This window comes from Anopheles ziemanni, chromosome 3, assembly GCF_943734765.1.
Source record: "Anopheles ziemanni chromosome 3, idAnoZiCoDA_A2_x.2, whole genome shotgun sequence".
Classification (NCBI taxonomy): Eukaryota; Metazoa; Arthropoda; class Insecta; order Diptera; family Culicidae; genus Anopheles; species Anopheles ziemanni.
In genome coordinates, this window is record NC_080706.1 from 33,269,947 (window position 1) to 33,288,556 (window position 18,610).

Genomic DNA, 18,610 nt, shown 5'->3' on the forward strand with positions numbered 1-18,610 from the left:
TAAAGCACAAGCGGATCCACACCACTTGGGAAAAGAATGGTAAGAAAACCTAATAGCAAACGATTTTCCGTACATTCGATCCGTCGGACGCCGGCTGATCGATTGCTTCGATTCCGGCAATACGCGTGCTTTCCGTACGTGATGGGTCTTTTGCTCGCTTCCTTCCTTTTGCTCCTTTCTTTTCCCCATCGCTTTGGGTCCTTTGGCGGCAAAAAGTCAAACGGGAGCTGTCAAAAGCCAGCTCGATTTCGTCGATAAAAGAGCTTCGGCATGCGATGTGGTTGCCCGCTCAAGTTTTCCAATAAAACTTTCCCTGCCCGGCACTCACGGCTGCATTCAGAAGTCGTTGCACGCGAATGCTAAGTTCCTTGCTTTGCAGGCGCCTCGGGAAAACTGCGGGCTGACGTGGCTATTGATTTATCGAACCTGGATATGTGTGGGTGTGTACGCGTGTGTATGTGAGTCTAAGCCTTTTGAGACCTTACGCAAAGCTAACGGCGGAGGAAAAATCTAGCCAGTTTCAACTGGAGGACGGACAATCGAACACCATCACTTTTCCGGATGGACGAAATCTGCATCTTGTTTGGCTGCCGATAGTTTGTTCAACCATGATCCCTCACCAGCGCCACCTTATCCGACGATTTATGAGTCGTAGTCCAAGCAAAAGGATGGATGCATCTGATGCCCGATGCCAAGATGGCAGGATAAGCTGTGCGTTGCGGCTTTTCCGGGAGCAAAGGCTCGCTAGCGGCAGCGAAACGGAAAGCCGCATGTGGAATGTAGATAGACATTCCTGGACACTCCTCCGTTTGCTTCCCAGCAGCCACGTTTGTGTGCTTGCCTGTGGAAACTGAAGAGCACTCTCGGCCTCATTTACACTCATTCCCACGGCATTTCACTTGGAGGACAAGCCAGCCTCCAAGCAGGTGATTGAGGTCGATTGCGATCGATTTCCATTTCCAATCGAGTTCAATCGGGGAAGGCGTAGTTGATGCCGAGACCATTACCGAAGGCATGCAGCATTGGAATGTAATTATAGCATGACAAGCAACCTGTGGACTCCATAAAGTGTGTGTGTGTGTGTGTGTGTCTGCGAGAATAGGTGAGCTGTAGAGCGAGAGATAATTCTTGTTGAATTGTTCGCACGACATCATTACTTGAGTTTGTTAGAGAGACTCCACCAATTGGAGTGATGATGAAGATGAACATTTTTAATGGGGCCAACTTCTTCAGCATACACTTTCAACATGTATTTGAAGCATCAATCAATTCATCGTTGCACTTTGCTGACTAATGAAGTTTTCTTTGTATAGCCTTTGATTAATTTTGAGGCAACTGAAAAGATTTTTCAATTTTAGATAAACTTCTCACCAAAATCTAAATTCAATTCCTGTTCAACAATATTATGAAACTTTTGACCGTCATTGTTACTTAAAATGTGTGCTTTCCAACAGATTGTGACGTGCCAATTTATTCGTTTCGACTGACGCTCGGTCGACGGAAAACCTTTCGCCCATCACGGAAAACTCACGATTACCATACATGCCGAGGCCACGGCTATCAAGCCGGTGACAGCAATCAATTTCCTTTCCATCTTCGATGCCAAACCGCACCACCAAACGCAGCACCCCTCCCCTCCTTCCTTCCTTTCCCGAAAGGGGGCAGAAAGCGAGCCTTCAATCGAATCGGTCCTGGGAAATAAATTACTTTCAATCATCGTGACAAATAGAATAAAATCATCGTCACCGCAGAAGCAAGTGCTTTCCACCTATGTAGGTCTTTCGGTGCGTTCGGAGGACAGTTTGCTTACTAGAGAGATGTAGTGTTTTCGTTTTCTGGAACCACCTACATATGGCGAGTCCGACGTCAGACATTCGCTGTGAGTGGAAAATGGGTTGGGATTTATTTTTCCATTTTTTTCACTGCAGTCAATTATTACCACTCGCAACAGATGGCCGGGGATCGGGAAAGGCTGTCAGTAACATCGTAATGTAATAATGTTTTGGTTTTTCCTACTTAAGACCGTGCGCCAAACGCTGAAAAACGCCCGTTGAAATGTTTGCCGAATTTTTGCACGCACTTGACTTGAAATGCTTTTTATTTTCGCACAAGCGATGATTGAGGATGACGTCGATCGGGTTCACTCACATTGTGCTCGAGCACCCGGCGAGTGGGTGGTTGTGTTTTCCGCCCGAAAAAAAAAAAAAAACGGAAATCGTCCGACCGAGCGTGAATGCGAATCTTCCGATGCGATGAGTGATCTTGCACTTGAAACGAGGAAAAACCTGAAACCCCATCCCACCGATCGAGTGATGATCGAGTGTCGCCGCGAAAAGGAGGGGGTGGTGGTTGGTTGGCTGGTTGGACTTAAAAATAACCAAACACTTCAAGTTCGATCGGTTCGGTGGTCAATGAGAATAGATCACAGTTGCGAACTGGGGCGACTTTGAGTGCGATTGCGGATTTCGTTCGCTACGTTTTAAGATGGCAAGGGGAAATGGGAGCGTGCGGAGGAATTCTATGCTGCGGAAGGGAAGTTTCCACTCACGTGAGCCGGGCAACGGTGGGAGCAAAAGCTGCCGATGGGGGTGGTGTGGTGGGAGGGGCCGCGGGATCGTATTACCGTCCCATAATGTGTTCGTTTTAATTATGTACTAACGAGATCCACCATTAGTGTCTATTTCAGGGCGTGGTGGAAAAGGATGTTTGTGTCGCAGCGCAGGGAAAACTATTCATTGCGAAAGAGAATATTTGATGAATGGGTTTTAAATGTGCGGCCCCGTGTGAACTATATTTTTGGAAGTATTAGTTTTTGTGGCTTTCTAAAATAGAAATACGGGTTTGTCTTGTTTGATTGATAAGTTATGATTGATATTTTGAAATTTAGTACGTCCGTATTCCTTTACTTTTATACTTCCAAACAAAGTGAAAACTTCTTTCAGCTTGAATGTAAATTTTCCAATCGGGGATACAAATGGGGAAATAGAAAGGTAGCCTAGGTTGATCAAGAGATTTGCATCGTGCAAATCCAATAAGGCCTCAATAAAGCTGCACCTTCATCGGTTCGGTATTCATGCTGTTCATGCCACGGTCGAGCCCTTTTCCAAGTGCCCTTCCATCCATTTTCCCGCCCTATTTCCACTGGACCATCGGAGTGATCAGTGCCGTCCGTCAGGCGCAGTGACTTACACTCGAGGGCCATTCCGGTAGGGAACGGACCAACGCAAACGCTCGAGTGATGCTGCACCTGAAAGCCAATAAAACCCTTGTGGATCACATGCCTCCTGCACACATGCACACATACCAACACAAGCGACCTCCCATTGTCGAGTAGTCGTTTGGAGATCGCCGTTTTTACGGCGACCATTCCATCGCCACTTCGATTGCTTTCGGAGAGGACGTTTTGGGATTGAATTTTCATTCAACAAGCCCTCCATCCGTTTGCCTGTGGGAGGGGTGGGAAAACACCCGTCCCCTACGGGCGTGTGTTGAAAGGGACGTTCCCGTAAAGGGACAGCCAACCGCCCGGTCGAGAGTGTCTGTTTGCCAAATCCACCACTTTATCTACTTTTCGATTATCGAATCGACAAGTTGAAGTGTTCGGGAATCAGGCGATGCTTGTAAACTCAGCAGGTTCCGTTCCATTTCGTGCTCTATTTGGTTCTGTCTGCAGGTTTGTTGTTTGTCGTACTGCCTTTTGCTAGATTCCTATGTGGTCAATATGTTTATTTGAGCGACGGGATCGACAAAAAGAATCGAAAAATGCTAACCACACGTTAACAGGCACTAAAACAATTTAAGCAAGTGTTTTGAGTTAATGACTTCAAGTATCCAATGAAATTTGTTTGATTTATTCAACAATCAACACGTTGGATTTTTATGTGCATACCTGGGAGTTTTTTCGCGCGTTTCAGAAAAGAATTTTGTAACCGTTACACTTAAATTCCTGAAATAGCACCGTTTGCGACAACGAGACATTTTTCGTCACCTTTTGTGTCATCGCTATTCGGTCGAGTTTTTCTGAACGACTTCGATGGAAAATGCGCGAACTGAAATGTGTGTTGTTGTGTTAAGGGGGCACATTATTCGCGTGGCTTTGTTGTTGATTTATTTGTCACATTCGCCGACGGGAATCCCAAAACACACACACACACACGCCACACCCGAACAGGACATTCCGACCCCAAAGGGCGGCCCCCCGACGGTGGCCTCATTGTAAAAACATCCGTTTGCAAACGAGCAAACATCGTCAACAGTTTTGGGATAGTGTGGGCAGGGGCGAAAAGAAAAAAAGAACTCCGACAAGGTGCACGGCGTCTGATGATCTAATCTACCCGCCTTCGGCACCCCTACCCAACCCACCGTCTGCGTTGTCTATGCTCGCCGGGAATGGATGTACGAATTTGCTCGTGCGGTTCCATCCATTTTGTTCTCGGCCGTGTTTTCCATCAGTGTTTTATCTTTTTCCCGCCCTTCCATGTTTTGAAGGCTTACGTGGTTAGGTGGTTCCTTTTCGCCTCCCATGATGGTGTTTTCATGCATGCAGATTGAACGGAGCAACTTGTTTCGACCCAGCAGGAGGATAACCACAACAGCAACTAACAAACCGCAAACCATCGCGATTGGCTGGACTGGACTTTGTTGCATCCTTGAAGAGGAAAAGGGTGGCAAGTGGGAGAGCGCAAAAACATCCCCACCACCCTTTCCTACTTGTCTATGCCCCTTTCCGTAAGGTGGAATGATCGAAACGCGGTGGCAATCCTGTGCTGCACGAGATCGGCATCGATTTTCAGTGCGAACCGAGCTTCCGATATTTTTAGTGTCACTGTCAAACACCAAAGTCGACCAAGCCGCCTCCCCCCCCCTCTAACACCTGTGCCATGCATGTGGGGTGGCAGGGGTGGTTCCGTTTTTCAAATTGGTTTCTAATTTTAAAAACCCAACCACAACGCTTTTGTGTCTAGTTTGTGTTCGACGACTCTCGGCGACGACGTACGGGTTGCGTGTTTTCCATACGGTTGTTCGACCCCTTCCGTACCTACCTCCACCAGTTCATAGGAGTTGGATGGGTTAAGGAGGGGGCAGCATTGTCGCAAAACGGCTCGTTCCTCGGCGCGTCGTCGTTTTTCACTTGCAACACCTGTCTTCTTCTTTTTTCGTTGAGCGTTAAGGAGGGTGGCTATGCTGCACGAATTGAGATCGTTGAACGAAACGTTTCTATTCGATGGGACGACCGAAAGTGTACACAGCTGTGGCCCACTCGATGTAAGGTGGACGTTGCGTTCGATTGAACCGACGGCCAGCTGGTCGAACACCCTTTTGGCCCGCTCGGCACGTGTTGAAGTGTGGTCTTCGTGTGTTCGTGGCCTTTTCTAATTGCGGCTGGAAGACAGTTAACTCGCACCGTTTATTTATGTGATGCTGATTCCACTTTAAGTATGAAAATAAATTACTTTTGCGTAACCGCCCAGAAGGGCTCTCTCATATGGCGCACCATTTGTTATGAGGGTTTTAAATTGCGAATTATAAAACTACTAAAAACTTCTAGTTTATAAGGGCCAAGCTATTCACGCCGAGATCCATACCAATGTGCTGTGAAGTGTCATGATTGAGGATTATCAAAATCAATTTTAAATACTGGAGATGGATTACTTCGAACCATTGTAGGGATTAGTAAAAGTTGTATTGGGTTAACGCGATGGAGATGTGAAAATTACTTCCTTGATATAAAAACATTAGAACTTTGGCAACGAACACATCATGTGTTGTCATTCCCATGAACTAAAGCTTACACGTTAAAACCATTCCCAATTCTCGAGTTTCCTGGAAAACTCTAATAAGTTAAAAGGATAAAGATAATTCGGTACACTTCTTTTTTTAATACCGGTTTAAATGATTGGATGTGTTTAATCTCTTTTGGTTGGGAGAACAACATGATTTCCTAGTGTGGTGTTCAACTAAGTGTATTATGTTTCAGCAAAATTATTGTGATACTCGAAAGTTTTAAATTATTTGAAGGATATGCTTGTAGTAATTTTTCTTAAAAACAGTTTTGATTCTCATTCCTTTTGCTTTGTTTTGTTATCATTTCGTTTGCGAAATCTATTTCGTTGAAATGTGCTGATTTTGCATATAGTGTGATGCTAAATTCTTGTATTTCTAAAAGGCATTTGAATAAGTAAGGTGAAATACCAGTGAAGCACACAAAATGCCGTTGTAATTGTAACTAAAGAACGGTTGAAAATGAAGCCAGCAAAGTCCTGCTTGGAAACGGGACAAGGCTTTATCGCCTCCGATTTATCTCGCTCCGGGAGACACCTGGCCGGTGTCACTGTGCTTGTGCTCCATATTTGACACGTACGAACCCAAGTTCCGGTTTCCACACCGCACCGTGCCCCCGAAAACGAATCCATGGTGTTTCTCTTTCGACGTTTCCGGTGGGTACGAAAGCTTTCACCTTCTGTTTCCCGTTTCGTTTGGCTGTCATTCGAGGTGGAATTGTTTTTTCTTCGAATCTGCACCGTGATTCTCATCGTTCCGTTGCGACAAGAGCTCGGCCAGAAGGTCCTCCACCGTGTGCCTGGAGCACTTTAGGGGAGGTATATTTTAGCGAGCTTGGAAGGCGAAAGCACGTACGAACGCCGGAAGGATGAAAATTGTGGCATCGGTTTCGTTCTTAGGGGAGTTTTTTCTGCACTTCTTTGCCCCTCCCGAGGGTGACGGTGGCACCGGCACCAGCACCAGCTGGTCAAACAGAGTGCGAATGTGACAAGCATTTTTTAAAGGCCGGCACAGGTGCGAAGAAGTCTCGCCCGACCATCGCAGGAATGATCGCCCATTTTTCGTGTACGTGCGAAACGCTGAAAAGTAGATGGAATCGTTGCTTCGCTCGATGAATTTTCCCGCATCCCGCGCAGTCTTTTAAGAAAAATAAAATCAAAGGTAAAATGAAAGTTCAAGAGGCAAAAGAAGCACGTCCTGGCTGTCACACCTACACCGTCGCGGAGCTGAAGGAAAACAGGTTCTGATGTCTCGGAAGTTGAGGCGAGGAAAAGTGCTGAAACTTTGAAAATATATCAGATTTGAAGAAATACGCGAAGGAGGGAAAAGAGTGAGAGATTAATTTTTGTTGATCATCAAAAGATGTTTCAGTGCGAAAAAACATGTTTCTGAACGTTTAAGTTATTCTTTCCAGGCAGAATTTTGTTCAAATCATATTATTTTACTTTCATTTAATTTCTTGTATCAAAGTTAACGATGTGTTTACTGTTGTTGATCTTACTTCTTTAATTAAACTCCTCTGTACCATTAACCATGGAGATGGTGAGTTGTTTTTGACCATTTTCCTGCACGAATTAAACCTCTTTACGCTTGAGCTTGGAAATACATGTAATCTAATGGTTTCCATGGTGGAGGAAAACAAATTGAAAAACTGCCTGCTTTAAGACATAAGCAGCTTTACGTTTTTTTCTCCACAAGAATACTTGTGTAGAAGTAAAATCCGTACGGAAAAAATAGAACAAAATCGCTACCGCTTATATGTCTTGTTTTCGTGTTGCTACGTTTTCTATGGCAACAGCTACTTCTAAAGTCCGCATGATCGGGTCGAATGGATTTCTTTATTAAATTTTCTTCTCCTGCAAACTGCACGTACACACCACACATACTCGTGAAAGGATGCTTTTACGAGCACATTGCAAAACCGTATGCCAACCTTGCCATTTTCCAAAGCGACGCATCCCGTTTACCAGAGCCCGAACCGAGCTCGTCCCAGTGACCGGGGGAGAAATAAAATCGCTAATCCTACACCGCTCGCAAAGCACCCGCGGACGGTGTTTGACCTCGGCTTACCGGAGAGTATCATCATTAGCATGGTGAAGACTTTCCACTTTCCGTCACCACCACCCCGCGGTTCCTTGTTTGCTCCGTTGACACAGATCCAAAACGCCGAGAACATCGACCGTGTCCCCCAGAGGACGCTCGCCATTCCGGCAGGGGGAGGGAAAGGGACCGTGAGCGGCAGGGCACGGGCTAGAGGGTGGGAGATAGTGGCGCAGCTCGCTTAGAATGCTGAAATTATTGCGATTATCTGCATTGCAAATAATACGGTACCCGGGTGCCGCCATCTTGTCCGTGCGATTGCACACCACTCGGATGCTGCGCAGGGGTCGTGAACGCGAGTGGTGAATTATGGCGGCGAGGGTATTCATTATGCCGTCGTATGCTGCCGAGGTGAGCTTGCCGCGCTTGCACCGGAGGTGGAAAACGAGCCAGCAATTTGTTTTCCCCTACTGTGGCTGTATTCCTTTTTTTTCGAGTTGCAACCTGTTTTTTTCCTGCAGCGATGGAAAAAGCACATGTTTTCTTCGTCTCCGGTCTCTGAACGAGTGTATTCTACATGGATGACTTTAAGCTGTTCGTTTGGAACCATTTAAATATGATGGGATATCATGGTTTTAAGCTTTTCCTTTTGCTATGTTGACGTTACCAACCCATCGGAACACACCTTTGGGGGCTTTCCATTGGCCATTGGCAAATCGCTGCAAACGGAACAAGCGTTGACAATCCATCCCTGAAAAAACCACCAGGGATTGGATGTTGATCAGCTCGAATTTCTAGGAATTGTTTATGGTTACTTTTCGAAGGCTCAAGCGTTGAGGAAAGCAATCGAATTTTGCATCGATTTGAAATTCTGTAATGGAAATGGAAGTCGTACTCTGTTGCATTCCCGTTGGGCCAGTTTTTTTATTGGTGCAGAAACCAAACGGTCCAACGATTTGCTCGTTATATATTCACAATTCTTGGGAAGGAAAACGGGACCTGAGTGATGTTATTGAAATTTCTCAAACAGTTTTTTGAGTTCGTGATGATGAAAGTGTATGATTATACAAACTCGTTTGCACAGTTTTCATGCATATCGTTGCGTTTCTTTGAATAAACTTTAATGCACCATGCTCTTCACTCGAAATGCAGCCATGAGCTCTCCGGTTTTTCCGCACGATAAAAGTCCATTTCGTCGGTCAAAGAGGGCTGGTTGTTTTCCCGTTCCATGCGTTCATGTTTTGCAGCATCTTATTGTCCCATCAGCTCGCAACGAACCGTGTGCCGAACCCTTTGACCCAGTTCTGTAGCACCTGATGCCATCTTGGAAAACCCGCTCAACCCACTCCCCTCCGCCGCATCTGCATCCAAGGTTCGTGACCATCCTCTTTTCACTCACACTCAAACACCTGACGGACGTCCGGCGTTTGCGGGGCAGGGTTTTTGATAAAGTGTGTCGCTTCAAAGCGGAAACGTGCCCTGTCCCGGATGCGGATCTTGAAATCTCTCCATCGCACTCTCTCTTTCTCTGTGAAACAACATGAATGCACTTTCCCTCCCAGCAAAGGTGCCCCGGTTAAGAACCTACAGCAAGCAGCATCTGGGGTTCCCTGGTTCCGTTGTGAACGTGAGCGGGGTTCACGGAAGGCATACCAGGAAGTATCATTTTTTTTATGATACGATTTGTTTGACTGTGGTTCTGCAACGCAGTTTGTCATCGTCATTCGCTCGGCCAAGTGTTTCTGACAGCCCGTCAAAGCAAGTGAACCATTTGACTGTGCTTGAATATGTTAAACAAACCCGACCCGAGGGTTTGTGATTTCATTACGCTCGAGTGCTTTTAACGTATAAATGATGCCATAAGCCCTTGAGAGTATTTTCAAGATAAACCCTTGAGTGTATTTTCCAACTCTCGAAAGGTTTTCCCTTTGTACATGATTTTGTCAACTCTAATTTTGAATTTCAACATCCGCCGATAACTTTCACCCATTTTCCTTCGAAGCAGTTGTTAAATTCTGTTTGCTCGAAAGCCTTACACTTATGGATAGTCCTTGTAATTATCTCTAATTATTTCTCACTCTCCTTAATCTCGCTTCCAGATCGAACACGGATATTGCAACCCCGAGCGTCGGCGTCCCGGTTTCCACTGCACTCAATCAACGATGAGTTCGATGAAAGTATGCCGAACTAGCGGAAAATTAATGATCATTAAATCGAAGATGAAGTGTCATTGAAGCGTGTCCATTGGATCGAGTTTTGTGTTGGTGCGAGCGGGAAATAAGGCGAGTTCCTCTTCGGCAGTGTGGTGTCTGGGAAAATCGAAAAAGGAGTGAGGCGTGTGTGGGTGTGTGTGTGTATTGAAGTGTACGATCGTGCCACCGGGATCGCATGTGAGCAGTGCGGAAGCGGGAGTGCAGTGCCGGGAGGGAACCGGAACCGGGACTCCGGAGTGGTTTGCGTCCTGTGCGATGAATCCTCCCAAGGATGACTCGCCGAAGTACATGGTTTCGTCTCCGGCCTCCTCTTCCTCGTCGGCCGCGGCCCACCTCCAGTCGGTGGCGGTCGTGCTGGCGTCCTCGCTCGGGCTCGGTTCGATGGCAAGCGGGGCACCGGCGGGGCGCGGCGCTGGCGGTGGCCTCGGTGCCGGCGGGTTCTTCAACCAGAGCTACCACGAGCGGGACGGGGTCGGTGCGCTGGCGTCGGCCGCGGTGCCATCGATGGGCGGGGAGGCGGCAGCGGGATCGGCGGAAGGTAGCGGGGCCGAGACGCTGTCCATCTTCGACGCGTCCGGGGGCAGCATAATACTGCAGGGCTTCACCTCGACGTCGCCGATCGATGTGGTGGAGGTGGGCGGGACGGATGAGGCGATCGTGGCCGGGGGCGAGTGGATCGACGTGGTGCTGCTCGTGCTGAAGGCCTCCATCATGATGTTCATTATCGTAGCGGCCATCTTCGGCAACCTGCTTGTCATCATCTCCGTCAAGCGCCATCGGAAATTACGGTAACTTCCATCACGCCGGAAAAACTCCCCCCCCCCCAAGAGTGGAGAGGTGGTTGAGGGTGGTGGTCACGAATGGTAGAGGCTGATGAAAACATCATTAAGCAGTCGGAAATCCCCCTTCCCAACCTAGCCGAAACACTTGCACGAGCCTCCGTGACATCGGGCGTGTAAAACGTTTCCTATGTTTCAAAAAGCACACTCATTTTCCACCCGCTGCAATTTAATACCGAAAGCCCACCCCTCGCACCGCCGGCTCGTAATTTCTCACTTTTCTCACACTGGTTTTCTTCTTCCCCTTTCGCAGAGTGATTACGAATTACTTCGTCGTGTCGCTGGCCATGGCCGACATCATGGTGGCGATGATGGCCATGACATTCAACTTTAGCGTACAAATAACGGGAAGGTAAGAATTCGAACCCGGGATCTGCGAGCGATAAGGCACGCACCAACACTTTGATGAAAAAAAAAACCGGGGTGTGAAAATTAAATTGTCATCCCAAACCAATTCGGCTCATCACCACACTGGACACGTCAATCGACTTTGGTCGTGACGTTTGTTCCTTTCTTCCAAACAAAATGTCCAACCTCTTACCGGATGGGAATTGAAGAACGTCCTTTTATGCGTTTTTTTTTTGTTCCTTCCAGCTGGAAGTTTGGGTCGTTCATGTGCGACGTGTGGAACAGCCTAGATGTCTACTTCTCGACCGCCAGTATACTTCATCTTTGCTGTATTTCAGTGGATAGGTAAGTGCAGCTTCTTCCCAGCTCGATCGGCGACCAGGCGCCTCCATCGGGGACCGGTTTGATTTTTCCCTCGGTCCATGAGTCAACCTTTTTTTTTTTTACAATATCACTCTACTTTACTATAACACACTTTTTCCAACCCGATAAGACCCAATAAACTTCTCCTCCGATCAGCGAACGATCACTAACTCAATTCTCCTTCCCGTTCACGTTTCGTTCCAACGATTTCAGATATTATGCCATAGTGAAACCACTTAAGTATCCGATAAGCATGACGAAGCGTGTCGTCGCGATAATGTTATTAAATACTTGGATATCACCAGCGCTGTTGTCATTCGTGCCGATCTTTGCTGGTAAGTTGCGGAAGGCTCGGAACGACGGAGAGAAAAATAGAATAACAGGGTAGGGAAACGTAAAAGGACGAGAGCATGAATTGCATTATGGAAGCAAAAGATTGGAGTGAAAATTGGGCGTAAAGTCGTCATTACAGCAACAAAAGAAGGCCCAAAAGGGAAGCAGAATAATGACCGACCGAGTGTTTGCATTCAGCTCCAAACAGTTTAATAACAGCAATTAAGTTAACTGATTGAGCCGTAAATGTCAATTCTGATATAGCTTGATGGTCGACTCTCGAAGGGGTAATCATGGCACTTGAACATGTCTCAATTAATTGGATTTACAATTTGATGAAGGAAACTATCATGGATATTTTGTATTATAATGAGATTACTAACGATTAAACGTTCAATTCAACCATATAACTTTGGGTATCAAGGGATGGTACAAGGGAACATAAAATGTAAGAAAATTAAGGGTAGAGGAAACAAGTAGAAAATTAAATTACGGTATGTTAAAATGCAAGGAACAAATGGGAGTTTAAACTACAAAAATGAGGTAAAAGAAAAGCTAGAATTTAATAGTGAGAATATTGGCAGTCCAACGTAAACCAGTCAATCTTGAGGTTAGTTTTGTATTGAGAAGTTGTACATGTAAAGGAAAATAGAGAACGTCCGACGTAAAGTGCAACAGCATGTATTGAGAGGAAAATAGACAAAATAGTTGTAATCAAATACTTTTTTTTTAAACTGTAGAGGCTTTTATCATCAGCATTTAATTGAAATTTGATTATCTAACTCAGGTTGGTACACCACGGACAAGCACAAGCGGGACGTGCTGCTCAAGCAGAACAGCTGCCAGTTCATCGTGAACAAGCCGTATGCGGTCATCTCCAGCTCGGTGTCGTTCTTCATCCCGTGCACGATCATGGTGTTCACGTACTTCCAGATATTCCGCGAGGCCAATCGGCAGGAGAAGCAGCTGGCCCTCCGCCAAGGCACCGCCATGCTGATGCACCAGCAGCACGGCGGCGGCGGTGGCCGGGGAGGCACCAACGGGGAGGCACTCAGTGGCAGCGGGTCCTCCCGGACGCTCACCACACACGAGGTGGACGCGGAGCAGACGCCAACGCGCGATCGACATCTGATCAAGATGAAGCGCGAGCATAAGGCGGCCCGGACGCTCGGCATCATCATGGGCACGTTCATCCTCTGCTGGCTGCCCTTCTTCCTGTGGTAAGGATCGTTGGGATTACAGTAGATATATAAGAGGAACTCAACGAGGAGCATAGCAGATTTTCTAATTTCTAACACTTCACTCAAATCGCAGTCTATGTCTCTAGCTCTGATGACTTAACTCTCTCCTCATCGCAGGTACATCATCACGTCGCTCTGCGGCGACGAAGCGTGCCCCTGTCCGGACATCGTCGTCGCCCTGGTCTTCTGGATCGGGTACTTCAACTCGACGCTCAATCCGCTCATCTACGCCTACTTCAACCGAGACTTCCGGGAAGCGTTCCGGAACACGCTCGACTGCATGTTCTGCGCCTGGTGGCGCCGGGAAACGTCCCCGCTGGACATAAACGTGCGGCGGGCTAGTCTACGGTACGACTGCCGCGCCAAGAGCGTCTACTCCGAGAGCTATCTGCGGCCCTCGTCCCAAACGGACCGCTTCAACAGCGAGATCGGCGAGAGTCTGTAACGGCGGCACGCGCCAGAGGTGGTCACCGACGACGAGACCATCACCATCGCCACCACCACCACCACCGAGTGCACCCGGTTCCTCGAGTGAGCGTTCGACCCACTGAGTCCTCGTTCAGTTGCGACTTTCCAAACCAAAGATTAGAAGACTACGTTCCAACAGGCGGCCATCGCGCCCCCGGGAATCGGGGCAGAAGAAGCTCGTCACTAGTTGCTCGTTGCTGTACATTTCTAACTGTTATAGATCCGAACGCCCGGTTTGGGTTCTCTATTTATTCTAGTTCTAGTGCGATAGGTTATCGAAGCGCCCCCCGGTGCGCCCGTAAGTCTGGTTAAGTTCCCTAGAGACTAGCGTAAACGTAGCGGGCAGGTAGTCCGAGTCCGAGACGGTTGTTCCTGTTCGTCCTCTCTTGTTTGTTAAAGTTTTCTACGTATCTGTAGCAGGACGTTTGCTCTCCAGTCACCGACTAGCGATTGGCAGCTCGAAACGGTTCTGTTAGTTTAATGTTTTGCCGATAAGTTCATAGCTACGAATCCCTCATTTCCTCCTCCTTCCTTTGAAGCTCCCGTTTCGGTTCTTCCCCGCCGTTCGCTGGCAGAATCGGAGGATGCCACAAAAACCACCGCCGTGTGTAGAAAAAAAAACGAAGGTACACTTTTATTAATAGCACACACTGGCATACGCGGGGACGTCCTGCCCGGTGGGAAATGCCAGCTCCATCCAAGTGTGGCCAAGCGCTGGCCGAGGTGCATCCAGGCAGAACTAACCAAACGAACCGACTCCGAAACGGCGTTAGGCAACGGCTCCTGGCGCTGACCGTTGGCGTGTGGGTCGAAAGGTGTTGCGTGTGCAACGAATCTTGGTGTAAAACTAGCCATAAAAACATACACACACACTCACACACACATAGACGCGGACCCCACCATGATCGAATGTCGCACAAGGCGTTCCGCTGCAGTTACTGCAGTCCTCCAACGGGAAGTTGCATGAAAGTGGAAACCGAAACATATTACGTATTATTAATCAAATAAATAAGAAAAAAAACAGCATGAAAACACGGAACCAGTCACACACACACAAGAGGAAAACACCGTTCAATGCCATGTATGAAGGCGAAACACGTAACAGAGAAAACAGTCTCACACCACACAAGAAAGAACAACACATAACTATTCAATGCGGGTATTTGTCTGTAAGGAATCACATTGACCGTAAGGGGCAGCATATTGTGTAGCGTAATGAAAGTTCTAGCGAAACCTTTAAAAAACCTAAACAACAAATCAATACAGTAGCGCAAATTAATGAATGTTAATATTTAGCATGGAGTAAGTAGCGAAACTCAAACAAAAATCGAATGAAACAGTAGGTTTGCGTAGTGATATAATGAAAGGAGAGAAAGTATAATAAAAAGGTAGGAGGGAATTAATACGAAACTGTGAGAAACCATTATTCAATGATAAACGATTGCAGCATAATTGTTTACAACATGAACGCAAAGTGAGAAATAAAACGAAGGATTGTGTAGCAAAATGAAACTGTGTGAAACCTGAGACGGGGAAAAAAATCGAAAGAGAACTAAACACTAATTGTCCTGAACAGTGAAATCAAAAGATGAAAAGCTCATATAGAAGATCGTGAAAAGGAGATTGAAATCGGAAAAGTAGTGCGAAGAGAGTCGGATGACTTTCTATCGATACTGAAATGGAGAAATTGGGAAATCAATACCCAGGTGGACGCCGCAGCAAACGCGAACGAACTTAGTTTAATGACTTTCACGCCAAATTATCCAACACGTCACGGTCCGGTTGCGTTTCCCGGGTTGACTTTAGGAAACTCTCGCTCAATTGCCAGCCGGTGGCCGCGTGCCAAGAGGCGGTCTCGTCCGTTTCACCGACCAGCTGTATTTTGTTCAGAAGGATGGGGTGGAGGGGGGGAGCGGTTCCCACACTTCCACCACCCCGTCCGGTGCTCTTACCTAGATCGATGATTGATGATCGAACTGATTACGCCCACACGAGGTTCCCATCCAGTTAGCAGTTGGCTGGCGCTCGATGCACCTGCAGTTTGATGCAACAGATGGCTACACATGCCAAAACCCGCCCCAAACAGCTGCCCGGGCCAGACGGAAAATTGGGAATACGGGCGAGCTCGTGCGATGGAACGATCGACGATGAATTAATCGACAAACACGAAACCTCGGTTGCGAGTCGTGATGGAAACACGTTGTTTTTGTCGGCCGTTTTTGTGTGAAGGTAAGGAAAACTTTCCACGACCCGGAAAACACTCTGGCCTGGTTCCGGAGTGCAATCAATTTTCCATCGAGCTAGCGTACGGTTCACCCGCTTATTGGTTCTTCGTCGAATGAAACGGTAAGGTTTTGGGAATGTTGTTTTTCGACAGTTGATGCATTCCCGGCTGCAGTATACACACATCGAGTTTGTTTATTTTGCTTCCGGCGGAATACGAATCCGATGCCCGGAGTCCAGCGGAAGCAAACCGGATTATTTAGATTTGTGATGAATAGTTTTTAGGTAAATCACTTTTGGTTTGTAACAGTGAGGAAGGGTTGTTTTTCCACTTTGAGAAATTAATTGTTTCTCGTACGTCTTAAATACCAGATAAATGTTTTCCAATGATGGTTTTGTCTAAATGATTTGTTTTATTAAAGAAAACATTTCATACCTTATATTTACCATTGAATGCATATTCTTTAAACAAAATGGATGACATTCTACGATTCCTCGCGCAAAAATACAAAACAACAAAAAGCTACTTTACTGTGAAAGCTTCAGCCAGTGTAATATTTATTTGGTGTTCGATAACAATATCATTTAAATTTCTAATTCCGTTCATGTGGTTTTTTTTTTATTGTGGTAGTCATGTTCTACCTATACTAGAGCACCAAAGTTTTCCATCCCTGCCATTTGCCACTTGGTGCTCGGTTCAAACGGCACACTCTGTTAACCCACTCCTGCAGAAATGCTGCAGCCTTCGGGTTGTCTTTACCGATGGGATGAATTGCCGCGGGAAGATGTATCGTTCGAAAATTATCTGAACAGTGAATCACTCCACCTCTGGCGGGCAATCATTTGTCATTGTACTCATCTGTCCGGAGGTTTGCGTATCAGTTAGTTTTTCGGGGGATAGAACCGTACCGTTTCCGGTTTCCGGTTCGAAGTTGCACTCAACTTTTGTTTGGGCAAAATTGGTTTGGAAGAGTTTGCGAACGAGAAATGCCCACGAAGCAAATGAGCAGGCTGGTAAAGGATGTTGTTTTCTCGCTTTGTATACCGATCTCGTTTCGCAGTTGATGAAATTCACATACACAGAACCGGGTCGAACAGAACGGAGAAATCTGTTTTTCGCTCGAGGCTTCTGATGGTTGATGACATAAAGGGTAGGATGACATAAATCAATGAATATGGACAAGCGCTAAGGTTAAAATGGACATCACAAAAGATCAAAGCAAACGGAACCCTGGACATGAGAAAAAATAGAACTTCTGTTCTCTTGTTCCAAACCCGCAACGTACCGGCCATTGAAAGGAAACTATGATAAGAGAAAAGATGGTAATGAATCAAAAACAACGGAAAGGGAGGTAAAACGAAAGGAAAACAAACCACCGGCTAGAAAGACGATTCAATTCGCCAGCGAAACGAAAACTGCAGAAGGGTGAGGAGAAAGTTCGCCATCGGAGGCAAAAACTGAATAATATTGAAAAGCAATATTTAGCTTAAAAATGGAAAACCAATTGACACGGTCCGGGCCGCAGGTCTGGGCAAGTCTTGTGCGAATACCGTAGTTTCGTAAGGTCGTTAGGATTAGTAGAACCAATCTATCCGTACGTACTGTTCGTAGTATTGTCGTTTTTTCTTTCGGAACCTGCAGTGTAGAAGGAATGGTTCATCTCCAGCGTCCTTTTCATCCGAAACAAAAGCAAACACTCCCGAGACGACTTGCTCTTTGTAGGTTAAGTATTGGGAAAGAAGATCAAACGATATCGAGAGATAAGTGTTAAGGAAAACGAACAATAATTTGAAATTGCATTTGGTTTCTACACATTTTGTTCAGCGTACGAAATTGAGTTTTGTTGACTGTTGAACTGTTTTCCGCCCAGACCTTTTGATTGCGTTGGCAGTTTTGTGTTTTAGTCCATTATTTTTTAACCATCTTCTTCCATGTTCAAAAACTAAACCCATTACTCACTTGATATAGATGTTCGGAAAACATTTCTCCTACCTTCCCTCTGTAGAGCATGAGACTGTCGGGAAATGGCAATTTTTTAGCAATTTTTCGCTAGTATAAGGATGTGGATTGAGAAGAAACGTAAACCATACCAAGTAGTCACCATTTTGATAACGATTTGTAGCATACATACGAGGGAATGACGAGGGTTGTTCGCATCAACACGAGGACACTTTCGTACGATTTCGTTTGGGAGGCTTCCAAAATGTGATGCGTGTATTTTTGGGTTTCTTCATTTTGGTTTGTGATAATCGGTCCCATTTTTCACCAGCTACATTCACCTTTCTTACCGAGGTAGAATCGTCGTACTTCTAGAGTAGTTTAAGCCTAGCTGGAAACTTGTCGTGTTTAACGAAAAAAAAAAACAACAGAGATTAACTCAACCATTCACTCGTCGTTTGTAAATGTTTGGATGCATGTTTAACATAAAGCCGAAAGCCGACGAACTTCAATGCAAATCTTCAAAGTGTGCTGTTAACAGGTCTCCGATGCTTCCGCTATGAAATATGTGTATGTGTGTACGTGTTTGTGAATGTGTATGAAAGCGAATGTGTGCCAGGGTACTATAAGGGACGAGCAGAGGAAAGTGGAACAAGATGCGCATAAGAAAAGTGGTAAAATATGTTTAAAACTCCATGTAAATTTCAGGGGCTCTTCATTAAAATTTAACCAAGGAAAGTGGTTTATTATTCCACACGACAGTATAATCTATAACATGTGTTTAAATGAAATGTTGAAATCAAGTCACAACATTTTTAAATG

At 46.1% G+C, this 18,610-nt stretch overlaps 1 protein-coding gene across 1 annotated transcript; it reads left to right on the forward strand.

Moving 5' to 3' along the window:
• The first annotated feature begins 10,289 nt into the window (after nt 1-10,289).
• Nucleotides 10,290-13,603, forward strand: LOC131288155 (octopamine receptor beta-2R). The gene is made up of 6 exons (XM_058317268.1): nt 10,290-10,822; nt 11,127-11,225; nt 11,468-11,566; nt 11,798-11,919; nt 12,705-13,137; nt 13,276-13,603. The coding sequence occupies exons 1-6, from the start codon at nt 10,290-10,292 to the stop codon at nt 13,601-13,603; spliced, it is 1,614 nt and encodes a 537-aa protein (XP_058173251.1).
• Nucleotides 13,604-18,610: the final 5,007 nt, after the last annotated feature.